Here is a 17,920-nt window from a genome sequence, read left to right on the forward strand (position 1 = left end):
TTTTTAGTTGGAAATACAAGCTGCAAAATCTGCCCTTGGGTAGTCAGGTGCATATTCTATGATATTCTAGTAAGGACTTAAAAGCCTAAGTAGGGTCACCAGAAAGCCAAAACCTGGCACAGCCACAGCCACATGTCTTCCCATCATTAGGAAGATCTTAGATTTAAATGTCAAGTGGGAGCATACAAAAAGGAACTTCTCAGTACGCTAAAGCTAAGTTTGACAATTTTTTTGTTTAACCTAGCACCTTGTAGCTTTAAAATCACATTTTTAGGGTGTGTGCAATAAGAGGATTCTACCAATCAGATATTTATATTGCAATTCATAATAGCCAAAATTAGTTATAAAATAGCAACAACAATAATTTCATGGCTGGGGGGTCAGCTCATGAACTATATTAGACGGTCACAGCATTAGGGAGGTTGAGAACCACTGCTGTAAATACCTAACATTAAGTCCTTGACTCTAGACAACACCACCACCTTTCTTTTTGGTTTTTCAGAACAGGGTTTCTCTGTATAGCTTTGGCTGTCCTGGAATTCACTCTGTAGATCAGGCTGGCCTTGAACTCATAAGAGATCCACTTGCCTCTACCTCCTGAGGGCTGGGACTAAAAGTGTGTGCTACCTGTGCAAAAATCATTTGGGTAAACGTATTTTGGTTTCTTGAGAGAGGGTTTGTTGTAACCCTGGCTGTCCTGAACTTGCTCTGTAGACCAGGCTGGTCTTGAATTCAGAGATCCACCCGCCTTTGCCATTGCTGGGATTAAAGGTGTGCTACCCATTGGGCTTGGACAACACACTTTTTTATGACAATGCTTTTTAATACTATTAGAGTCTTGGTTTGGCTTCAGATGTAGTAGCAAAGGTTTGATATACTTCTTGGGCTATTGAAGATAGTAAAGACAACAGGCAAAGCTTACAAGAAATGGTATACTGTACCTAGCCTATAAAAAGGTTTCTGGTTGTATACGTGACCTTGTTTTACACCTTGGAAATTCCAATGGGATGATTATAAACAACACATTCAACCTTCTAAATAAGTAATGCCCAAGCAAATAGGTAATTTGTAGTATAATGCATAATACTGGGAATCCAATTATTTCCCCTAACAAATATCTCTTTTACAAATTAATTAGGGCAACATTACCACAAAGCCAACAGGAAAAAAATACCTGCAAACACAAATTTCTTAGTTGAACATTAAAACTAACCTTTACCTTATGATAAAAATACTAAAAGTTAAAAGAATAAAACTCCAAGTTGGCAAATACTACGTGTGTTTTTTTCCCCCATCAAAGAAGTCTAATTTAGACTCCAACAATTATTAACAGCTCAATCTTTGATGGTTAACATCTGTTCCATCTTAATGCAGTGTATGAAGAATAGCACACATTAAGGTTTGTTACGAAAATAGAGTTTATTAAAAACATCCCTATGGTTTGAGGAGCTTTTCACCATTACCTTATCTTAAATTAAAAAAAAAAAAATAGAGAGCACTTCTAATTAGGATTTGTAAACTTTTAAAAGTCAAAACTTTTAAAAAGTTACAGCAAAAAAAGGGTAATATATCTTCAGTATTTTTTGTTATTTTTTTTTTTTTTTGGCTATTTTTAAATAGAAGGAAAGCAATCAAATTGCTTACAATCCCCACCAACTACTGTGGGGTGATGTAGCAGGAGCAAATATTATACAGCATCTGTACACCTCACGTTCTACACCCAAGTGTCACTGTCACATTCTGTCAAATCCAGTCTCTAGCGAGGAGGCTCTGCTGCTGAGCCAGGATCCTTCTCGGGTCCAATGGGTGAGGTAGCCTCAGCAGGCGACTCTTCAGGCTTTACCACCGTGGCCATGGCCTCCCCCTTATTAAGTTCTGAGACAGTGTCTATGGTTCCCACTTGGCTAAGGGGAGGTTCGACAGCTTTGTTACCACCTGCCCTGTCTGCCACCTCGTGCTTCTCCTTTCCTCGATTTTCTTCCTTCTCTCTACGGGACTCTCTATCTCTAGACTCTCTATCTCTAGAATCCCTGTCTCTGTCCCGATGCCCACTAGAGCGTCTACTTCTCTCTTCCAAGTCTCTGTGCCTGTCCCGGTCAGGGCTCCTTCTTCCCCACTCTCTCCTTTCACGGTTACTATTATCTCTATCGTCATTACGGCTCCCGTACCGTTCCCGGTCATTTTCCACCCTACTTCCAAAAGATCTTCTTCCAAACCTTTCTTGGTCTCTACCTGAGTTGAACTGCTGTCTGCTATCATTTCTAAACTGCGGTGGCTGCTGCTGAGCTGGCTGCTGGGACGCGGCTGGCTGCTGGGACTGGGACTGCTGTGGTGGCTGCTGCTGTGGCGGTGGCTGCTGCTGCTGCTGCTGCTGCTGCGGCGGCGGCTGCTGCTGTGGTTGTTGCTGCCTTCCATCTCTGTCTTCTGATCCTCCCGGGCCTGGCCCTGGGCCCCCCAGCCCTGGCATCCCACCAGGCCTAACAAAGGGGCCATGTGGTGGGAAGGGCCCTTTCATTCCATGAGGTGGGGGCATGGCAAAGCCCCCTGGTCCTGGTGGCGGCCCCCTGTGCATCATGTGAGGTGGCATGGGCCGAGGTGGCATCATAGGGAACCGTTGCAAATGTGGTGGAGGCATCCCTGGGGGGCGCTGGAGTGGGATCAGACCAGGTCTGGCACCAAGAAGACCGGTGGAGGGTGCCTGGAGCCCAATTACAGGACCGGGCGCAACTCCTTGAGTGCCTGAAAGAGAACCCAAATGGAAATGTGAATGCAGTCTACTTTTACCTGTCTCCTGTGGACTTGTAAAGAAAAATAAAATTCAGTCCTAAGTCAATTTCACTCTGAATTCATGCTGACCTAACCCTATGATAGCCAGTAACTAAGGTTCACTGTTTATGCAACCATTACAGGAAGAGGACAAAAAAACACTCAGAGACATTTGTGATCTTGCAATTTCTGTCAGTTGTTTTCTCTAGCAGAACCTCCTTTACCAACACTTAAGGCATCTAAGAGCGTCTCACTGTGCTATGTTCAGTGAGATAAAGGAAGGCCTGTATCCACTGTCAGCTATTTAAGACAGCACCGAAGATACGTCCAGTGTTCCCTCAGCCCAAGTTTACAATCTGATTTCATGTCTTAATGTGGCTACCATGAAGAGGCCAATGACTTAAAGCATGTAGTCAAGATATCCTGTTAGACTGCTCCATGTAGTTATTATGCAATATGCACCATTATACTAGAATAGACAATAAAACAGTCCACACACACACAAAGTTCATTTTTTCATTGTTTTCTAAGCGCCATGGAAAGTGTAATCCATTAGGTCAAGACTGCTGGGTCACGTGGCATCCTCAGCCACCCAGCTCCTCTTCTTCCAAAGGAAGTAAGAGTGACAAACTGGCACTGTTTATAAAGTCACACTCGCTCACTGCCTTTTGTTCTGATTTGCAGGAGAGCCTGCTCATTTTGGCTCAAGAACCATATAAACCCAACAACCCAGTCCTTACAGTAGTAGGGTAAAGGGAGGATTTGTTTTGGTCCCAATCAGTAGGCATTAAATCTCTCCAAATACAAAGAACACGTGGCACTGTGATCAAGAGTGGTTCTGAAACTGTCAGGGTTCAGATGTAAAGGTCAGTAGGCATGTCTTTGCCCATGTGCCACACAACAGTCTCTGAGAAAGTTACAGTTTATGACCACCAGCTGACAATGGTCACAAGTGCCTGTGTGACAGAAACATGTTAGGTTTACAAGTTTAGTCAACTTACATCTACCCCTTGTAGGAAATTAGTGAAGTCAGTCCTGTAAGTCCCTACATTTTCTGTATGGACAGTCAGTACTAAGGGTGAACCACAATTCCCATTCTAGTTCCCACTCCTCACAATGTCTGGCTAGACTAAATTACCCAATGTATGAAACACTAGCTTACAATACTGTAAACTCAGACTCAGAGCCACAGGATTTACTGAAGCACCAGAGTCCCATGAGGACACAAAGACGAGCACTCCTCAGGAATTACCTTTGGCATTCACCTGAGTACTCCAGGAAGGTGAAGGCACCACTTGACACTTTAAATGGTAACCCTCAGTGCCTGCTCAGTACACTTTTGGACACTTTTACTCCACGTGTTCTGTTTAGAAAGGTGATATTCTAGGACTAAGCAGAACAGTTTCAATTCTGCTTTATAGCTCTTTAGTAGCCGAGAAGAATTTATAGTCAAACTCCCAATGTGCCGCTTGCGAAGCCCTGAGAGATGGGTTTGGGTCAGTGTGGCAAGGGCTTTCACAATGGCCTGAGAGAATCCCAGGCAACACACCAGACCACCAGCCTGACGAAGGCCAAAATACTCAAGTGGGAGATGTAGTCAGTACTTTTAGTACACTGAGAATAGGTCACACAAAATCCCTAAGGGTAACAGGGCCCCTACATAAAAGGTGCCCAGTACTGGCTAGGCCTAAGGCATGGGCTAGAGGAACCAAAACACCATCACAATTGACTTTGCTGGCATTTGTAATTAGGTTTTTGTGCAAGTAGTTAAGGACGTTAGGTTGATATGGCATCTTCCAGTATTCACTGTAAGATCACTGGAACAATCTCAAAATACTCTAACCATTCAGACAAGTCTGAGAAAGCAAAACCATTCCTGCAGGGCAATGGGGAGGTCCTGAACCACCAACCTGACTGTGGATGGAAATGCAACACCAACCCCACACCACAGAGAAGAGACAGTGAAAATCTTTATTAACATAAGCCAGTCCCCAGGATTACTCTCATAAAGCCTTCACAGGATGTATTTGAAGATGTGCAGGAATAAACTGGGCCAATGGTAATCACGTACTTAAACCTCTCATAAAATGAAACTAAGGGAAAACCAAAAAACGTGCCCAATCTACTGCATAGGTGTGAATGTTTCTATTTGGCATCTGCTCTAAATATTATACAACCAAATTCTCGTTGCATTAGCAATGCTGAGAAGACATGTCAGATGGGATTATGTACTCTTAAGATGTTTAAAGCTCCCCCCCCCACTGCAGCTTTTTTTTTCTATTATTGCAGTAAAAGCACACTACTTCTGTAATAAAGGATATAATTAAAATGTGTAAGGTGAATCCTGTAATAGTCATACAGGCAGACAAATGCTAACTTCTTCCAGAGAATCTTTAAGCCAGCGTTACACACCAGTGAACTATAGAAAAGATCTGTAAGCTAAGACACAAACAGCAATGAAGTTTACCTAGAGTAAGCTAAGCAGCATCGCGAAGCTCTGTGGTTATAAACTTTTCTAAAAGCAACTACTTAATATACCAAAACTTCACTAAGAACTCACTTAGGTCTGGGAGTTAGAAACAAACGTTCCTCTCAGTTTCAACTGCTGCAGATGCCACAGCAAGATGGTAACGGTACAGAAAGGTGGAGCTGGCAGACAATGGGGACTTAGATGGGAACACAGAAGAGGTCTGGGCTGATACAAAAATCAGTATGGGTAAGGGAAGATGTGAATGGGAACCCAGGCATTTTACAGGCATTTCCAGCCACTGCCTCACCTCCAGCAGGAAAGGCATCATCACTAGAATTACTCAACTCACATTCAGGCCACCCTGCTCATGCACCCTCCTCAGTCTCCTCCTAGAAAAGCCCCAACACCTGTTTCCTATTTTAAACATTTTTGTGGCTTTTGGGAGTGATTCCAGGCCCTCCACTGAGCTGCACTTTAAATGTGGGTCTAAGCATGGCTGCAAGTCACTTCAACCCCAAGTATACTGACTGGTCTCCTCAACGGACTTCTTAAACACAAGAACATGTGTTCTCTGCCCAGCAACCTTCCATTTTCCCAACACACTACCACACCCAGGGTGCCTCTTCTGTCAGTTCATTTCTAGTTGATCCACTTTATAACTTTAGTTAGATAATGTGTCCATATTCTCTAATGTACCCATACAAAAGCTTATGTATCCTTTTGCATGTATCCTGGGAAGAAAGCCTGCTCCACTGTCCGCCATCTCCCTCCCTCAGCCCAGCCCACCCAGCTACTGTTTATGTGAACTTGCCTGTTAACCAACATCTCATAAAATGGAATCATACAAGGTCTCCTTCCACTTGGCATTTTTCCAAGGCTCATCCAAGTCGTGTAGCACGAACAAGTACTTCACTCATCAAACAATCTTCCATTATGTGAACACACCATTTTCTATTTTTATTGTACTTGGTTTTAGCAAAACGTTTTTGTCCTTTTTGTTTCCGTGCACCTGTGACAGCTGGGTCCATCCACTCCCCCTTCTTATTAACCTACTGCACCCTTCTTTCCTGTATCAGCTTTTCCAGAACCACCTACTATTTACAAAGAAAAACAAAGATAACCCCCTTTCTCTGCGTCTGTCAGCACTCAACCACGTGTTCCTATAAAATAACTCTCCCCAGGGATTTAAACCCAACCTTGGCTACATCTCATCACCCCATTCTTCTGTCCCTACATGACCAAACTCCATCATTCCAGGGAAACTAACTCACCAAGAGCCTTCATTTTCTTGGCAAATGCCAAGGGCTCAGCACTTTGTTTTCTGGGACAGCATCTTGCTACTTGTTACAGGTTGGCCTAAAACTTAGGATCCTCCTGCTTCTATGTCCTAGGTTTTGGAATTGCAGCCACCACAGCAAAACTTAGGAGTTCTGAGCTGGCGGCAGCCTGTGGCAGCTCATCTCTTCCCCCTGCCCCAGCATCCCGAGTACTGGCTCCATGTTTCCACTACCCTCTGCTGGACAACAGTGCAAGCGTGGCTTGAGAGAACAGGCTTCCACTGGAGCAAGCTTACCTTGACTTTAACCCTAACAAGGGACCTTAGCTTACTTCTCCAGCAACTGATTAAACTTCTAACAACTGCTTAGAGCTGCCAAATAGAAATGTCTTCAGCTGTCAGCACCTTATTTTAAACTGTGAAATGTTTAAACGTTCTATAGCAATGCCCGTTTACCAATTCTGTTTCTGTAACTCTACAGGATCTCTGACATTATCTTCATGGCATATGAATTCAAGTTTCTAGAATTTATCCAGTGTACCTGTAAACCCTCATCCCCACACACAATGGCCACCACCCACTCTTGCAGATCTGATCAAGAATAAAGTCACAGCACCAACTGCTCACAGACATGTGACACACATACACATTTGATTCTTTTCACATGGCATACTTAAGAAATGGAACAGTCCTGAAGGGCCTACCTTCAAAATGCATCCAGATCACAAACTGCGGTACCTTCCACATGGGGCTGCTGCTCTCTTACCAGCTCCCAGTCTGCTCCTTAAACAGTTTAGAACCCAGCACTTCTACTGCACACCTGATGGCCACAACCTTCCCCACAACTTTCCCTACATGCCTGTGTCAGTCTCTGAGACTGCTCTACCAGTTCTTGTGGTTTCTCCAGGCAAATAAAGTTGCTTCTTACTCCAAGTCGCCTTCGCTCCTGTGCCTGAAATGCCAGATCTCAGTACTTACGTGGCTTATTTTCCTTTATCCTCTACTTGCGTTTCTTTCTCAAAGTCACTTCCTCCAATGCCCACTCTGGCCATCTTATTGACAATGGCGCATTTCAGTATCTTCACCCACTAGCATGCCTCTACTTTCTTCTCTTCAATGCAAGGGCTTCATGTGAGATTACTTATTTTCCACAGGAATAGACACACTAGGGAGACAGATCTCCCTTTGCCCTCCCTGCCCTCTTTAGTACCTGGAAGGATACTTAGTAGAGAATAGGTGTCCTCAGTAGACATGGACCCATGAGTAACACTCATATTTGGATGGTGGCTACAGAGGTGGTGAACAATCTTATCGACAAGGTATTTTCCCCCCATGACAGTAGAGGCTACAGGTACCAAAGTGGTGAGAATCTTTAACATAAATCCTAGAGATCCTGAACTTTGAAAACATTGTATTTTCTTTCTATTCCTACCTGCAATTGCCTATGACTGTTTTGTCTTTAATTGTGATCGACAGAATGGTCACTGTAGTATTCCACTGGGCAGGGTGAGTAGGTGGGTGGTGTTCCTTACACAGGAGGTAATATTTATCAACTGCTCATTTCTTCTTTATTTGTACTGCTGGGAATCCAACCCAGGAAACAGTACACAAGAGCCAAGTGTACTGAATCTTGTCTCCCTCCAGCCTACTACCAATGACCCTTAATTTCTCAACCAATCCCTGCTGATCTGCAGGTAAATATACACACGTGTATTTATTGAATCAAGCAATCAACAAAAGTCATTTTCTCATTTGCTATCCTACCCTCAGAAAGCTGGCCTGAGACTATAATCAACATGTGGGCTTCCCACCCTAGGTTCACCAATTCACAATACCTGGGCTTTTCCTCTGACAACACCCCAGACAAGGCTTGCAGTGGACTGTGCTGAAAGCTGGTGAAGACTTGAGCTAATTTTCAAGAATGAGAGGACCTTACATGCCACTGCAGGCTCTTTCAGAGGAATTGGAAGAAGGCACACACTGGCATGTCTCATCCACCTTAGCAAGTGGCATACTAGATATTGAAGCAAGAATTTTAAATGAAATGTGAGTGTCAGCAATCTTTTTTAAAAATTAATCCATGCTATTTGCTAAGTACTTCACTGATAGGTACAATAATTATGACTTAAAATAAGTTTCACTACTGGGTAAACTTGATACGTTAACTTTCCATTACACAACAACTTTCTGACAGCAGTTGTATTTTCAGTGGTAGCTAGAGTCAGCTGTGTCTATGAAATCCTCTCTAGATTCCCAAGTTTCTGCCCTCCCACTCGCAAGGTGTCCCTCAGAAAGAAGGTGCAAGGCCTAATTACTTCAGGCTAGTTAACACCAGGTAGGTAATGACAGCCTCAGGGGACATGGAGACAATGTAGCACCTGGAGGTTTCATATAAGATTTTTCTCATGTTCTGTTAGCATGCTTTGCCTTTTGAGATAACATGTTGTATTTACGTACAAAATTTCATATTTTCATAGGCAAATTTCTGTTGCAGAGTAACATTACTTTTGTATCATTCACTGAACAACACTGTATATATTAAGTGAAGGCACTGTAATGAACACTTCCAAGCCACTAGTGGAACAACATTCAGGTAGGTACTTTTAAGGCTTTCAGTGGTATATTCTCCTAGCTTGTAATTTAGTATAAGCATATTAAAGTTTAATTTAAAAGTATTAAAATGCAGACATTGTTTTTAAAAACTAGGTATCACTCTTTACAAAGATATATAGTTTCTCTAATTTTCTCTTGATAGCCTGTTCTTTAATATTAATGACTGGTAGACAAATAACAGATTGGTGCTTTAATGTTCTAATTTAAATATTGTTTAAAATTGCTAGTTATAAAAATTATAAAGTTCAACACAAGTCTGAGAAGAGAAATCCACAGCTAAATGATCAGAAATCAAATACCCATTTTCAAACAATACCAAAATATAGGTAAAACTTAATCTCCTAGGTTCATTTTAGAGTTAATATAAAATCAAACATTTTATATAATTTACAAACCAATTGAATCCTCAATTTTTCTTGAGAAGCCCTAGTCTGAGACGAACTCAATGCTTGCTGCAGCTACGTAGGGTCTGTAGTGTGCCAGTCCATACATTGGCAACTCAGCTAACAAGCCATCCCATGTATGAGTCCTGCTTTAAAACCTCCTTGACTTCCGGCAAGGGAAAAGCAACCTTACATTTGTAAGATTACTCTCAGAAGTGAGATGTTATTTATAAATGTCACCATCTGCACTTGTGTGAGAAAAGCAGGGTGAGAAATGAGAGTCCGTTTGTAACAGGGATGGACAAGTGATGTGTCTGTCAGGAGAAGCTGTGCTGTCCCACCAAAGGAATCAATTCCAGCTGGCAGAGTTTGTGTCTCGAAACATATTCCTTGTAACACAGGACAGATAGGTAACACAAACACATTTTTTGTGTACTTTTTTTTATTGTTTGGAACACCAAAGTAACCCAAACTTTACATTTACAATTAACTTTTTAATAAATATGCTGTACATCATGTTAGCAGTACATATCATACAAAAGTTCCGAAAGGCAAACAGAAATGTTTATACAATCAAAAGAAAGACTGCAACTGCCACCATCCGTCTTCTCTCCTAGATGACTAACAACTGCAGATGCCATACTTGGCTTTGACAAAGCACTATGGGTTTCAGCTACTCTGGCTGAATATTAAAAGAATACTAAATCTAGTATTCTTTAAAATCTAATAATAATGAATAATGGTACTGTGCCTAGCCATTTTTACTTTCAAATGATCAGTACTATTAAAAGAATCAAAATGCTGTAAAAATATGATGGAAACTTGGGTCCTTCCAAAATCAGAGTTGCTTTGTTTGTTTGTTTTTGTTTGTTTGTTTTTTTGGGAGGTGCACCTAAGCTCAGCTCTAGCAGCAGGCTATTGTCCCTAAACTAACATTCAAACTCAAGTCTGATGACAGAAAGTTCTCAATAGCAAATTGAGGCAAGGCACTCCACTATCTTTCCCATTACAGTTTAGGCCTTAACATGAAATTTTGGTCTGCTTACCATCTAGTAAGCCTGTGTTGCTTCAAAACTACTGGCACATTAGAAATAATGTGTCAACAATACATGGCAACAACACTGTTGGAAAGACTGCAGAAAGACCACTGCAGAAAGATGTGCAATACTGAGTTGTGTTATGAAATAAAATGCTGCTATGACTTAACATATTTTCTGATTATGTCAAATAGTGGAGCTTGAATACTTGTGATCTAGTCTTATATATTTAAAATGCACAAGCAACTATACAAAGATAGACTTGTTCACAGTGTGCTTTCTATTTGAGAACACACAAGGAGCTTATGAGTCAGAGCCCAGCAGAGCCAGCAGACTGCGGAGATAGCGCTTGTCTTTAGATGTCCTCAGTCCTCAGTGCGACTACAGTTTCTTACCTGTGACAGCTAAGTGCCTCCCAGGTGGCAGGCATTCTGTGTGTTAGCCACTGAATCGTCACCACTCCCTGGTGTGTCCATGTATTCCCCTTTACAGACGAGGAAATGGAACTTCGGCATTAGCCTTTAGCTTTAGTGTTCTGGTCAATACAACATCTTTTTTTACAGACTTAGGGAAACATGAGAGCACCAAGGAAAGGGGGAACACCTGGTCCCTAAGTTCCCAAAAGGGGGATTAACAACACCTGCACCCAGCGTGTGGTCCACTGGTACTGAGACACCATAGTGGGATTCTTGCGTTCCTCAATCAAAGTTGTGGAACTATGATGCTTCTGAATAAATTCTCCTTTATTTGAATGCACATGGAAACAACAACAACAACAAGAAAAATCACCTCACTTAAAAACAAAAAACAAAAAAAAAACTCATTCCTGTCAGGCAGGAGGAGGTATGGGTGGGTGACATTTACTGGTGACAGGTATGTCCAAGGATCAGCTTCCTTTGTGATGCTTGTGACAGATGACAATGTGAATGGCAAATGAAGGCCAGAGAAGAGTGCTGGGATGGAGTGGGAGGGACTAATCCTACCACGCCAGAAGCCCTGAGATGAGTACAGTGGCAGTTCAGGGTGGACACCCACTCACCTCTTCAAAGGGCTGCTCTACTACAGTGTGAAAATCAGGTCAAGAATGTTCAACTTTCAAATAAACCTTTGTAATAATAAGAAAACCAAAGCTTATTTCTCTTAAAGGTCAAGATTTATGTGACTATCTTTGTTGTTTCAAGATTTCTTTCTTAGAGACAGGGGCTTGCTATGTAGCTCAGGCTAGTCTCCAACTCAAGATTCTTGGACCGCAGCCTCCTGAGTTCTGGGTGCACGGTGCCACACACAAAGCCCAGCATGTTTCCAGATTTCTGACTGAAGGCATGCACAAGATTTTCCTTCTGTTAACGGAATCTAGACTATTCAATGTTAGTTTAAAGTACTTATTTTAATAAAATAGTTTCCATTTTTTTCTTATATCAAATCTTAAACCTTCCAGGATTTGAATCTACCTTCAAATTTCAATTTTTGTCTTAAAAGTTACAAAGACGATCCAAAGGGAAGAGCCCTGTATTATCAAGTCCCTCATTCACCTACCCCCTTATTCATGGAAACCAGGGACCTCTCTCATGACCTTCCATCCAGTGAGGGAAGGACACACATAGGTCAAGAGGCAATGAGACCCATGGAGAGAGAGAGAGTCGGTGTTCTTCAGCCATGCTGTGCTTACCACATTAAAAATTTAAGCTTACAAACTTTTTTTGTTTTATTTCATGTTGGCTGCAAAGGTTAAGTTGTCTGTCGGTACAGTGGTGGTAAGAAATAAAGGGTAGGGTCTTCAGGATCCGGGGCAAAAAGAGGCAGGCACTCACTTCAAACAAGAGTAGTACTTATAAGCAGTGGCTAGCAAACTCTTGGAGATCATAAAGTCTTTCTACTCATTCAGTGAGGTTATGAAGTCCAGAGAAAATCACAAACATACACAGCTTTGTAAGTGACAGACAGCCTGACAACTACAAGACTGTTCCCAGCTCAGAGGTGTGCACAGGTGGAGAGGGTGGGGAGGAAGGGCTGACTAGAACCGCATCTGATTCAGATTCTAAGATTGTTATGCAAGCATATTAGAAATATGAAAAAGTCCTATCCAAGTGAGGTCAGGCAATGTTGGTGTCCCATGGTGCCTCTCTGCCATTCCCATCCAGGGTAAGAGTCAGAGCACCCTTCATTAACAAATCACCTTCCCACATCCTTCTCACATTCTTTCCCCTGTTTACTAAGGAAATTCAAAGTAAAGTTAATATTATAAGTCCTAAAGTGCGGCCTGAACGAGGGTGATATAGCCATTTGAAAAGAAATTGGCATGTTTATCACAAATGAGCTTCATGCAACAAAAAAAAAAAGGTTTAACCCAGAAGAACTTGGTGAAGAGTGAAGTGTTTGATCTGAAACCAACATCCCCAGTCACATATCTCAGGTTGCCAATCAATTCTTTTTTAAAGCTACATAAGGTTCTGAGAGCAAATGTGCAGCACGTGCACACACAAACACACACACACACACACACACACACACACACACACACACACCTCTGAAAATAAAACAGACTCACACTCACAAGAACTAACTTCCCATTAGGAGAATCAAATGTTAATTATGCCTGGTAATACACTTCAAGTATGATTTATTACCTTAAGAGATGGTCTATTATAAAAACTATGTGATGTGAAGCAAGTCAGTACCATAAGGAAGCTGTACCGCCTTTAGGCTGTGCCTCTCCTGACTGCAGTGGTGAGGCTGTGGAAAGAAGCAACTCCAGCAGAAGAAAACCAAGGAGCCATCGAGAAAGGCCTCAGCTCCACCTCAACTGTACAGCTGTCACTCAGAAAACGCCATTCTGCTAGGATTATCCTAGGGATGGATTCGTCAGCACTTTAAAAGCTCTCAATAGGTAACACGAGAAATGTCTACAAGGAACCAGCTGCTGGAGATGCAAGTGTGGACTCATATCCATCAAGAACATGACTATAGCAATGCTGCCACAGAAATTAATTAATGTATACATCAAATTAACATGCAGATGGAAATTTTTATTCAGGACACCTAGGCATAAGGTCACCTGGTGAAGAACAACTACACAGATCATTTAAGATCTTCCTTAGAGGGACATTGCACAGGGGGATATTACTTTGCCAAAATTCATAGTATTTTTAAAAAGCAAACATGAAGGGGGGAAAAAAAGTAACAATAAAAGAATAATTAACTTACCAAGCAGTGACACAGGCTGGGTTACAGGAGGGGTGGGCAGACTCGTGGGTGCAGCAGGTGGCCCAGCAGAACCATACATTTTCGCACTGTCACCAGACTCGGCATTTCCTCTAGCCCCAGACACCACTGTTGGAATGGGATTTCCAATAGATAAGTCTTTTGTAGTGTCTTCATTTATACCAGCGATAGTAGCTAAGGAATAATCACATTGACATGTGAAGCTGAGTGATTAGTCATGCTCCCGGTCAACAATCTGCAAGCAGACTACAGACCCTCCTATTTGTTTCACTTTCCCTCCTACCCAACTCCAAGACGTCAAGTCAGCATAGAGGAAAGACATGCTTACAGTTTGGGATGCTTATTGGTGGAGTGTGAGGTGGAGGAATGGATACTGGTGGAGTTATAGGAGGTGGGGGTCCAGGAGGAAGAAAACCTAGAGTAAGAAAAATCATGTCAACTCCTGCTACATGACATTATCTCAGAGCCTAGAAGAGCATTCTCAGGCAAGGCAGTGTACCTGGCGGTAAATGCATTGGGTTGAATCCTGGGCGCAAAAATGGTGGAGGAGGAGGGGGAGGAGGAACGCCAGGGCCAAAGCCTGGAGGGGGCATTCCTAAGGGAGGGGTGAAAGCAGGAGGCTGCAGAGCACCAACAACAGGAGGACCCGGCTGATGGGGTGGGACCTGCAAGAAAAATGAAAAGACTTAGCTGCTTCCAAATACAGAATATATGTACCTACAAAATAAAAGCAGGCGCTTTTAACTTTTCATTATACCACTACATTTATTAGAATAAAAAGATAGTTAAGTAGGCAACCTGTGCCTACCTAAATGTTGTAACTCTAAGCTCTGCTCTCCTGTAAGATGGACATTCTGACTGGCATCAGTTAGTGTTCTGACAGCATACAACATGTCTAAAAATATTCCAAGGCTGAAATTTTAAAAAACTGGCCATGTATGTGTATGAAAGGATAGCTGGCAGTTTATGTAGCAGGCTAAGATAAACGGTCCTAGAGTCAAACTGTCTGCGGTGCTTTCCTAGTTAAGCTTTCTAAACTGGAAATGCAGCCTGAAGTAAGTGTGAGATTAAATGAGTTAATACACACTCAGTGATGGTGTCTGACACTTACCAACTACCTAACAAATGCAATCTCTAGTTTATCAATAAGCCAGGGAGGTATATTATTAGGTCATGTAGTTCTAGCACTCGGGAGACTGAGACAGAAAAATGCAAGCTTGAGGATAGCCTGGGCTACATGGCAAGACCCTGTCTTGAAAAAACCAACCAACCAATCCCAACTACAAAACAGCAAACAAACATGAAATGATTCCATCTTCCCCCCACAAAGCAGCTGGGGCTTGGGGATGTGTATCTGAGTTCAGAACACAGTAACTCCCTGAAGATCGAAGGCCTAATAACATCTCCATAGTAGTTTTGGATATGATCTCTAGAACAATATAAATCAAGGGCACTGAGTGATCCACACACTTGAAACAATCTAAATTTAATCAGGTTTTATTGACATTAATGGAAAAAGCTGTAGTCTGCAAAGAGATTTAATACCAAAGTAGGAAAACTACTATGCCTATCTACTCGCTTTTCAGACAGAATAGTAAGATTTCAAAAGCAGTCCTTCAGACCTTTGAAGGGATAAACCATATTCTTAACCCCTTACCTGTGGAGGTGGCACTGTTATAGGTGCAGGAACAGGAATGGGAGGGACAGACACGGGCACAGGCTTAGGTATGGGGGACACTGGCTCTGTGTGGGAGGCTTCTGCACCTCCATTCTGGGCGACTTCATTTTCAGGCTTCTTGGGGATGCCTTTCCAATCTGTGAATTAAAGAAATGTAACAATAAATGTTTACCATTTTCATGTATAGCTTTAAATATATAAAGTTGCAAACTAAAGATCAGAAAAATATTAACTTCACTAAACAAATTCATGTTACTATTTTTAGTAATTCTTTAAATTAACAAGTAACCACAGAAATATAGGTGAACATATGGATCCAGCAGACATGCTCAGCTCTAAAGCTATCCTCTCGGTCACTCCCTAATATCAGAAACTGAGAGCCCCTTCCACCTCTTTTGGTATCTTCTAAGGAAGGAAAATCCAGAAAGTTATCTTTCCATTCTATATCCCAGGGCTTTACTGATGAGTAATCTTCTACGTCACTAGTAAGACCTCCCAGGTCCATCATGCCTTCCAGGGCTCCTCCAGCTTAATCTTTTTATCCTGGCCATGAGCACAGACCTGACATGGTAGGCTTATTTACCTGAAGAGAAATACAACCTGGCTCTTTCTTTTAAGTGAAAGCATCATGCATCAACCAAGGAGGTGAACATCCTTGCTTTTGGTTGTCAACACTCTACACATCCTTTATTCCCACAGCAATCTTACTACTAACTTGGCACAAACAACTCAACTTCCTGGTCTAATACGCGTATTTGTTTGTGTGTGTGTGTGTGTGTGTGTGTGTGTGTGTGTGTGTGCACATCTTCTCTGGATATTTAAATTTTTCTAAAGAAATTATTTCTGAAGCATGAATTAAAACATAATACAAAGTTGAATGTCATCATATCTTACTAGTACAGCATATCTAATCAAAGAGCCCAAACCTAAGATGCTCCTGTGTTCAAAAGTGTTCTGATCTGGGGGCACTGTGCATCAGTCAGGCAGCTTGTACCAGTGATGCGCAATGGGGACCAAGTAGTGTGTTTTCAGTGCAAAGCCCTTCTTCAGCACAAGCCTCACACTATCTGGAGTGTCTGGACTTCTCCACTGACCATGCTACACAGAGAAAGATCACAGGGTCTTCAATTTTCAAGAGCAAAGCATAAACTTATATTTGGTTACAGACTGTGACCTGTCAGTGACAGGTCTGTTTACCTGGGTTAAGTGTGTCACTGTCCAGCATGCCTCCTTCACAGAAACTCTCCAGCTCCTCAGCTTTGACCTTGTCCCACGGAATGTAAGTGACACCAAGTTCAACATCCCAATACTGTTTATAATCTGCTTTTATTCCTTTGTTCAAGGCCCAGGCAATCTACAGTTGGTGGAAATACACGAAGAAAGGGGGGAAGGTCATAAGTCTTCAGTTCACTACTCCCCATCATTCTACTCCTCTGAACAGGGTAGCCAGGAGCAGTCTGGACTAGCTGTACTGGCATATTTAAGATTCTCTTCACTAATCAGACTAACGGTTCTGCTGTCTTCCCACTCTGTCTGGGATACGAGTCTCTCCACATTCACCACACAGCAGAGGGAACGAGCTCATCAAGGAGAAGCCCAACACATTGGAGACCACTTTTCAGAGTCTACAGATAGGGCAACATCCTTTCCCGTCTACATTAGAGTAGAACCAGGCAGTAACTACAACAGCAACTAATCCCGACTCCTCAGAGCGCGGCTGTCTGTGCACTTCTAATTTTCTTTACCTTTGTTGATTTTGTGTTCACAGTTCTAAGACAAGAGTGCTAAACCTTAAGTTGTGGAATATCCACATTTTTATACAAGAAAATATTTGACTAGAAAACATCTTTAAAGCACCAATTAGAGGTAGACAGATGTGGCGCTGCAAGTGATAGGAAATAACAGAGACCCAACATCCTAAATGGGCTATCTTCCTTAAACCCTCCCCACAGGGTTCAGGGAACTATGTGCAAAGGGCCTGGGTAACTCCAATTGTACTGATGCACCTATGAAGTCAGAGACTTAGCAGCTTCTACAGGTCCTGCCCAGGATCAAGCCAGATAGGGTACTAGCTCGGAATTGGAGAAGCCAGCACAGGCTCCCACCTCTAACCCAGAGGTTCCTGAAACTGACATCTGCTTGCCAAAGAAACATTAGTTTTTCCCAAAGGAGCTTCACTGCGTTTATTACCCTCAGAGCAGGCCCATGCCCAGTGGTGCATGGACAACTCAAAACAAACTCTTTGTTGGGGGTGGGGGTGGACATTTTTTCCAGCTGCTTTGGGCATTTTTATCTCAGTGACTTTTTGCTTGTGTGTTTTGGTTTCGAATTTTTGAGGAGGGTGTGTTATTTTCTGCTCTCATTTTATTGCTTGTTTTCCAGACCCAGGTGGGGGGTGGGATGAGGGGGCATGGAGAGTTAGGGAGGGAGGTGGGATCTGGAAGCTGGAAGAAGCCGGGGGGGGGGGGGGGGGGG

The 17,920-nt window shown here is 42.5% G+C and overlaps 1 protein-coding gene across 6 annotated transcripts in view; it reads right to left on the reverse strand.

The window, feature by feature from the left end:
- Positions 1-1,568: 1,568 nt before the first annotated feature.
- Scaf4 (SR-related CTD associated factor 4) overlaps positions 1,569-17,920 on the reverse strand; it is a 53,540-nt gene continuing 37,188 nt past the window's right edge. For 3 of the 6 annotated variants that reach the window (XM_029544416.1, XM_029544414.1, XM_029544415.1), the window contains exons 15-20: positions 16,643-16,799; positions 15,425-15,582; positions 14,267-14,432; positions 14,096-14,182; positions 13,750-13,875; positions 1,569-2,739 (exon numbers count right to left, since the gene is read on the reverse strand). In XM_029544416.1, the coding sequence (XP_029400276.1) occupies positions 1,757-2,739; positions 13,750-13,875; positions 14,096-14,182; positions 14,267-14,432; positions 15,425-15,582; positions 16,643-16,799 (1,677 nt within the window). In that variant the 3' untranslated portion in view covers positions 1,569-1,756. Of the gene's footprint in view, positions 2,740-13,749; positions 13,942-14,095; positions 14,183-14,266; positions 14,433-15,424; positions 15,583-16,642; positions 16,800-17,920 lie in introns of all 6 variants that reach the window. The other 3 variants (XM_021209444.2, XM_029544413.1, XM_029544412.1) reach the window with 1 other exon arrangement.

The sequence above is a fragment of the Mus pahari genome, chromosome 12 (genome assembly GCF_900095145.1).
Source record: "Mus pahari chromosome 12, PAHARI_EIJ_v1.1, whole genome shotgun sequence".
Classification (NCBI taxonomy): domain Eukaryota; kingdom Metazoa; phylum Chordata; class Mammalia; order Rodentia; family Muridae; genus Mus; species Mus pahari.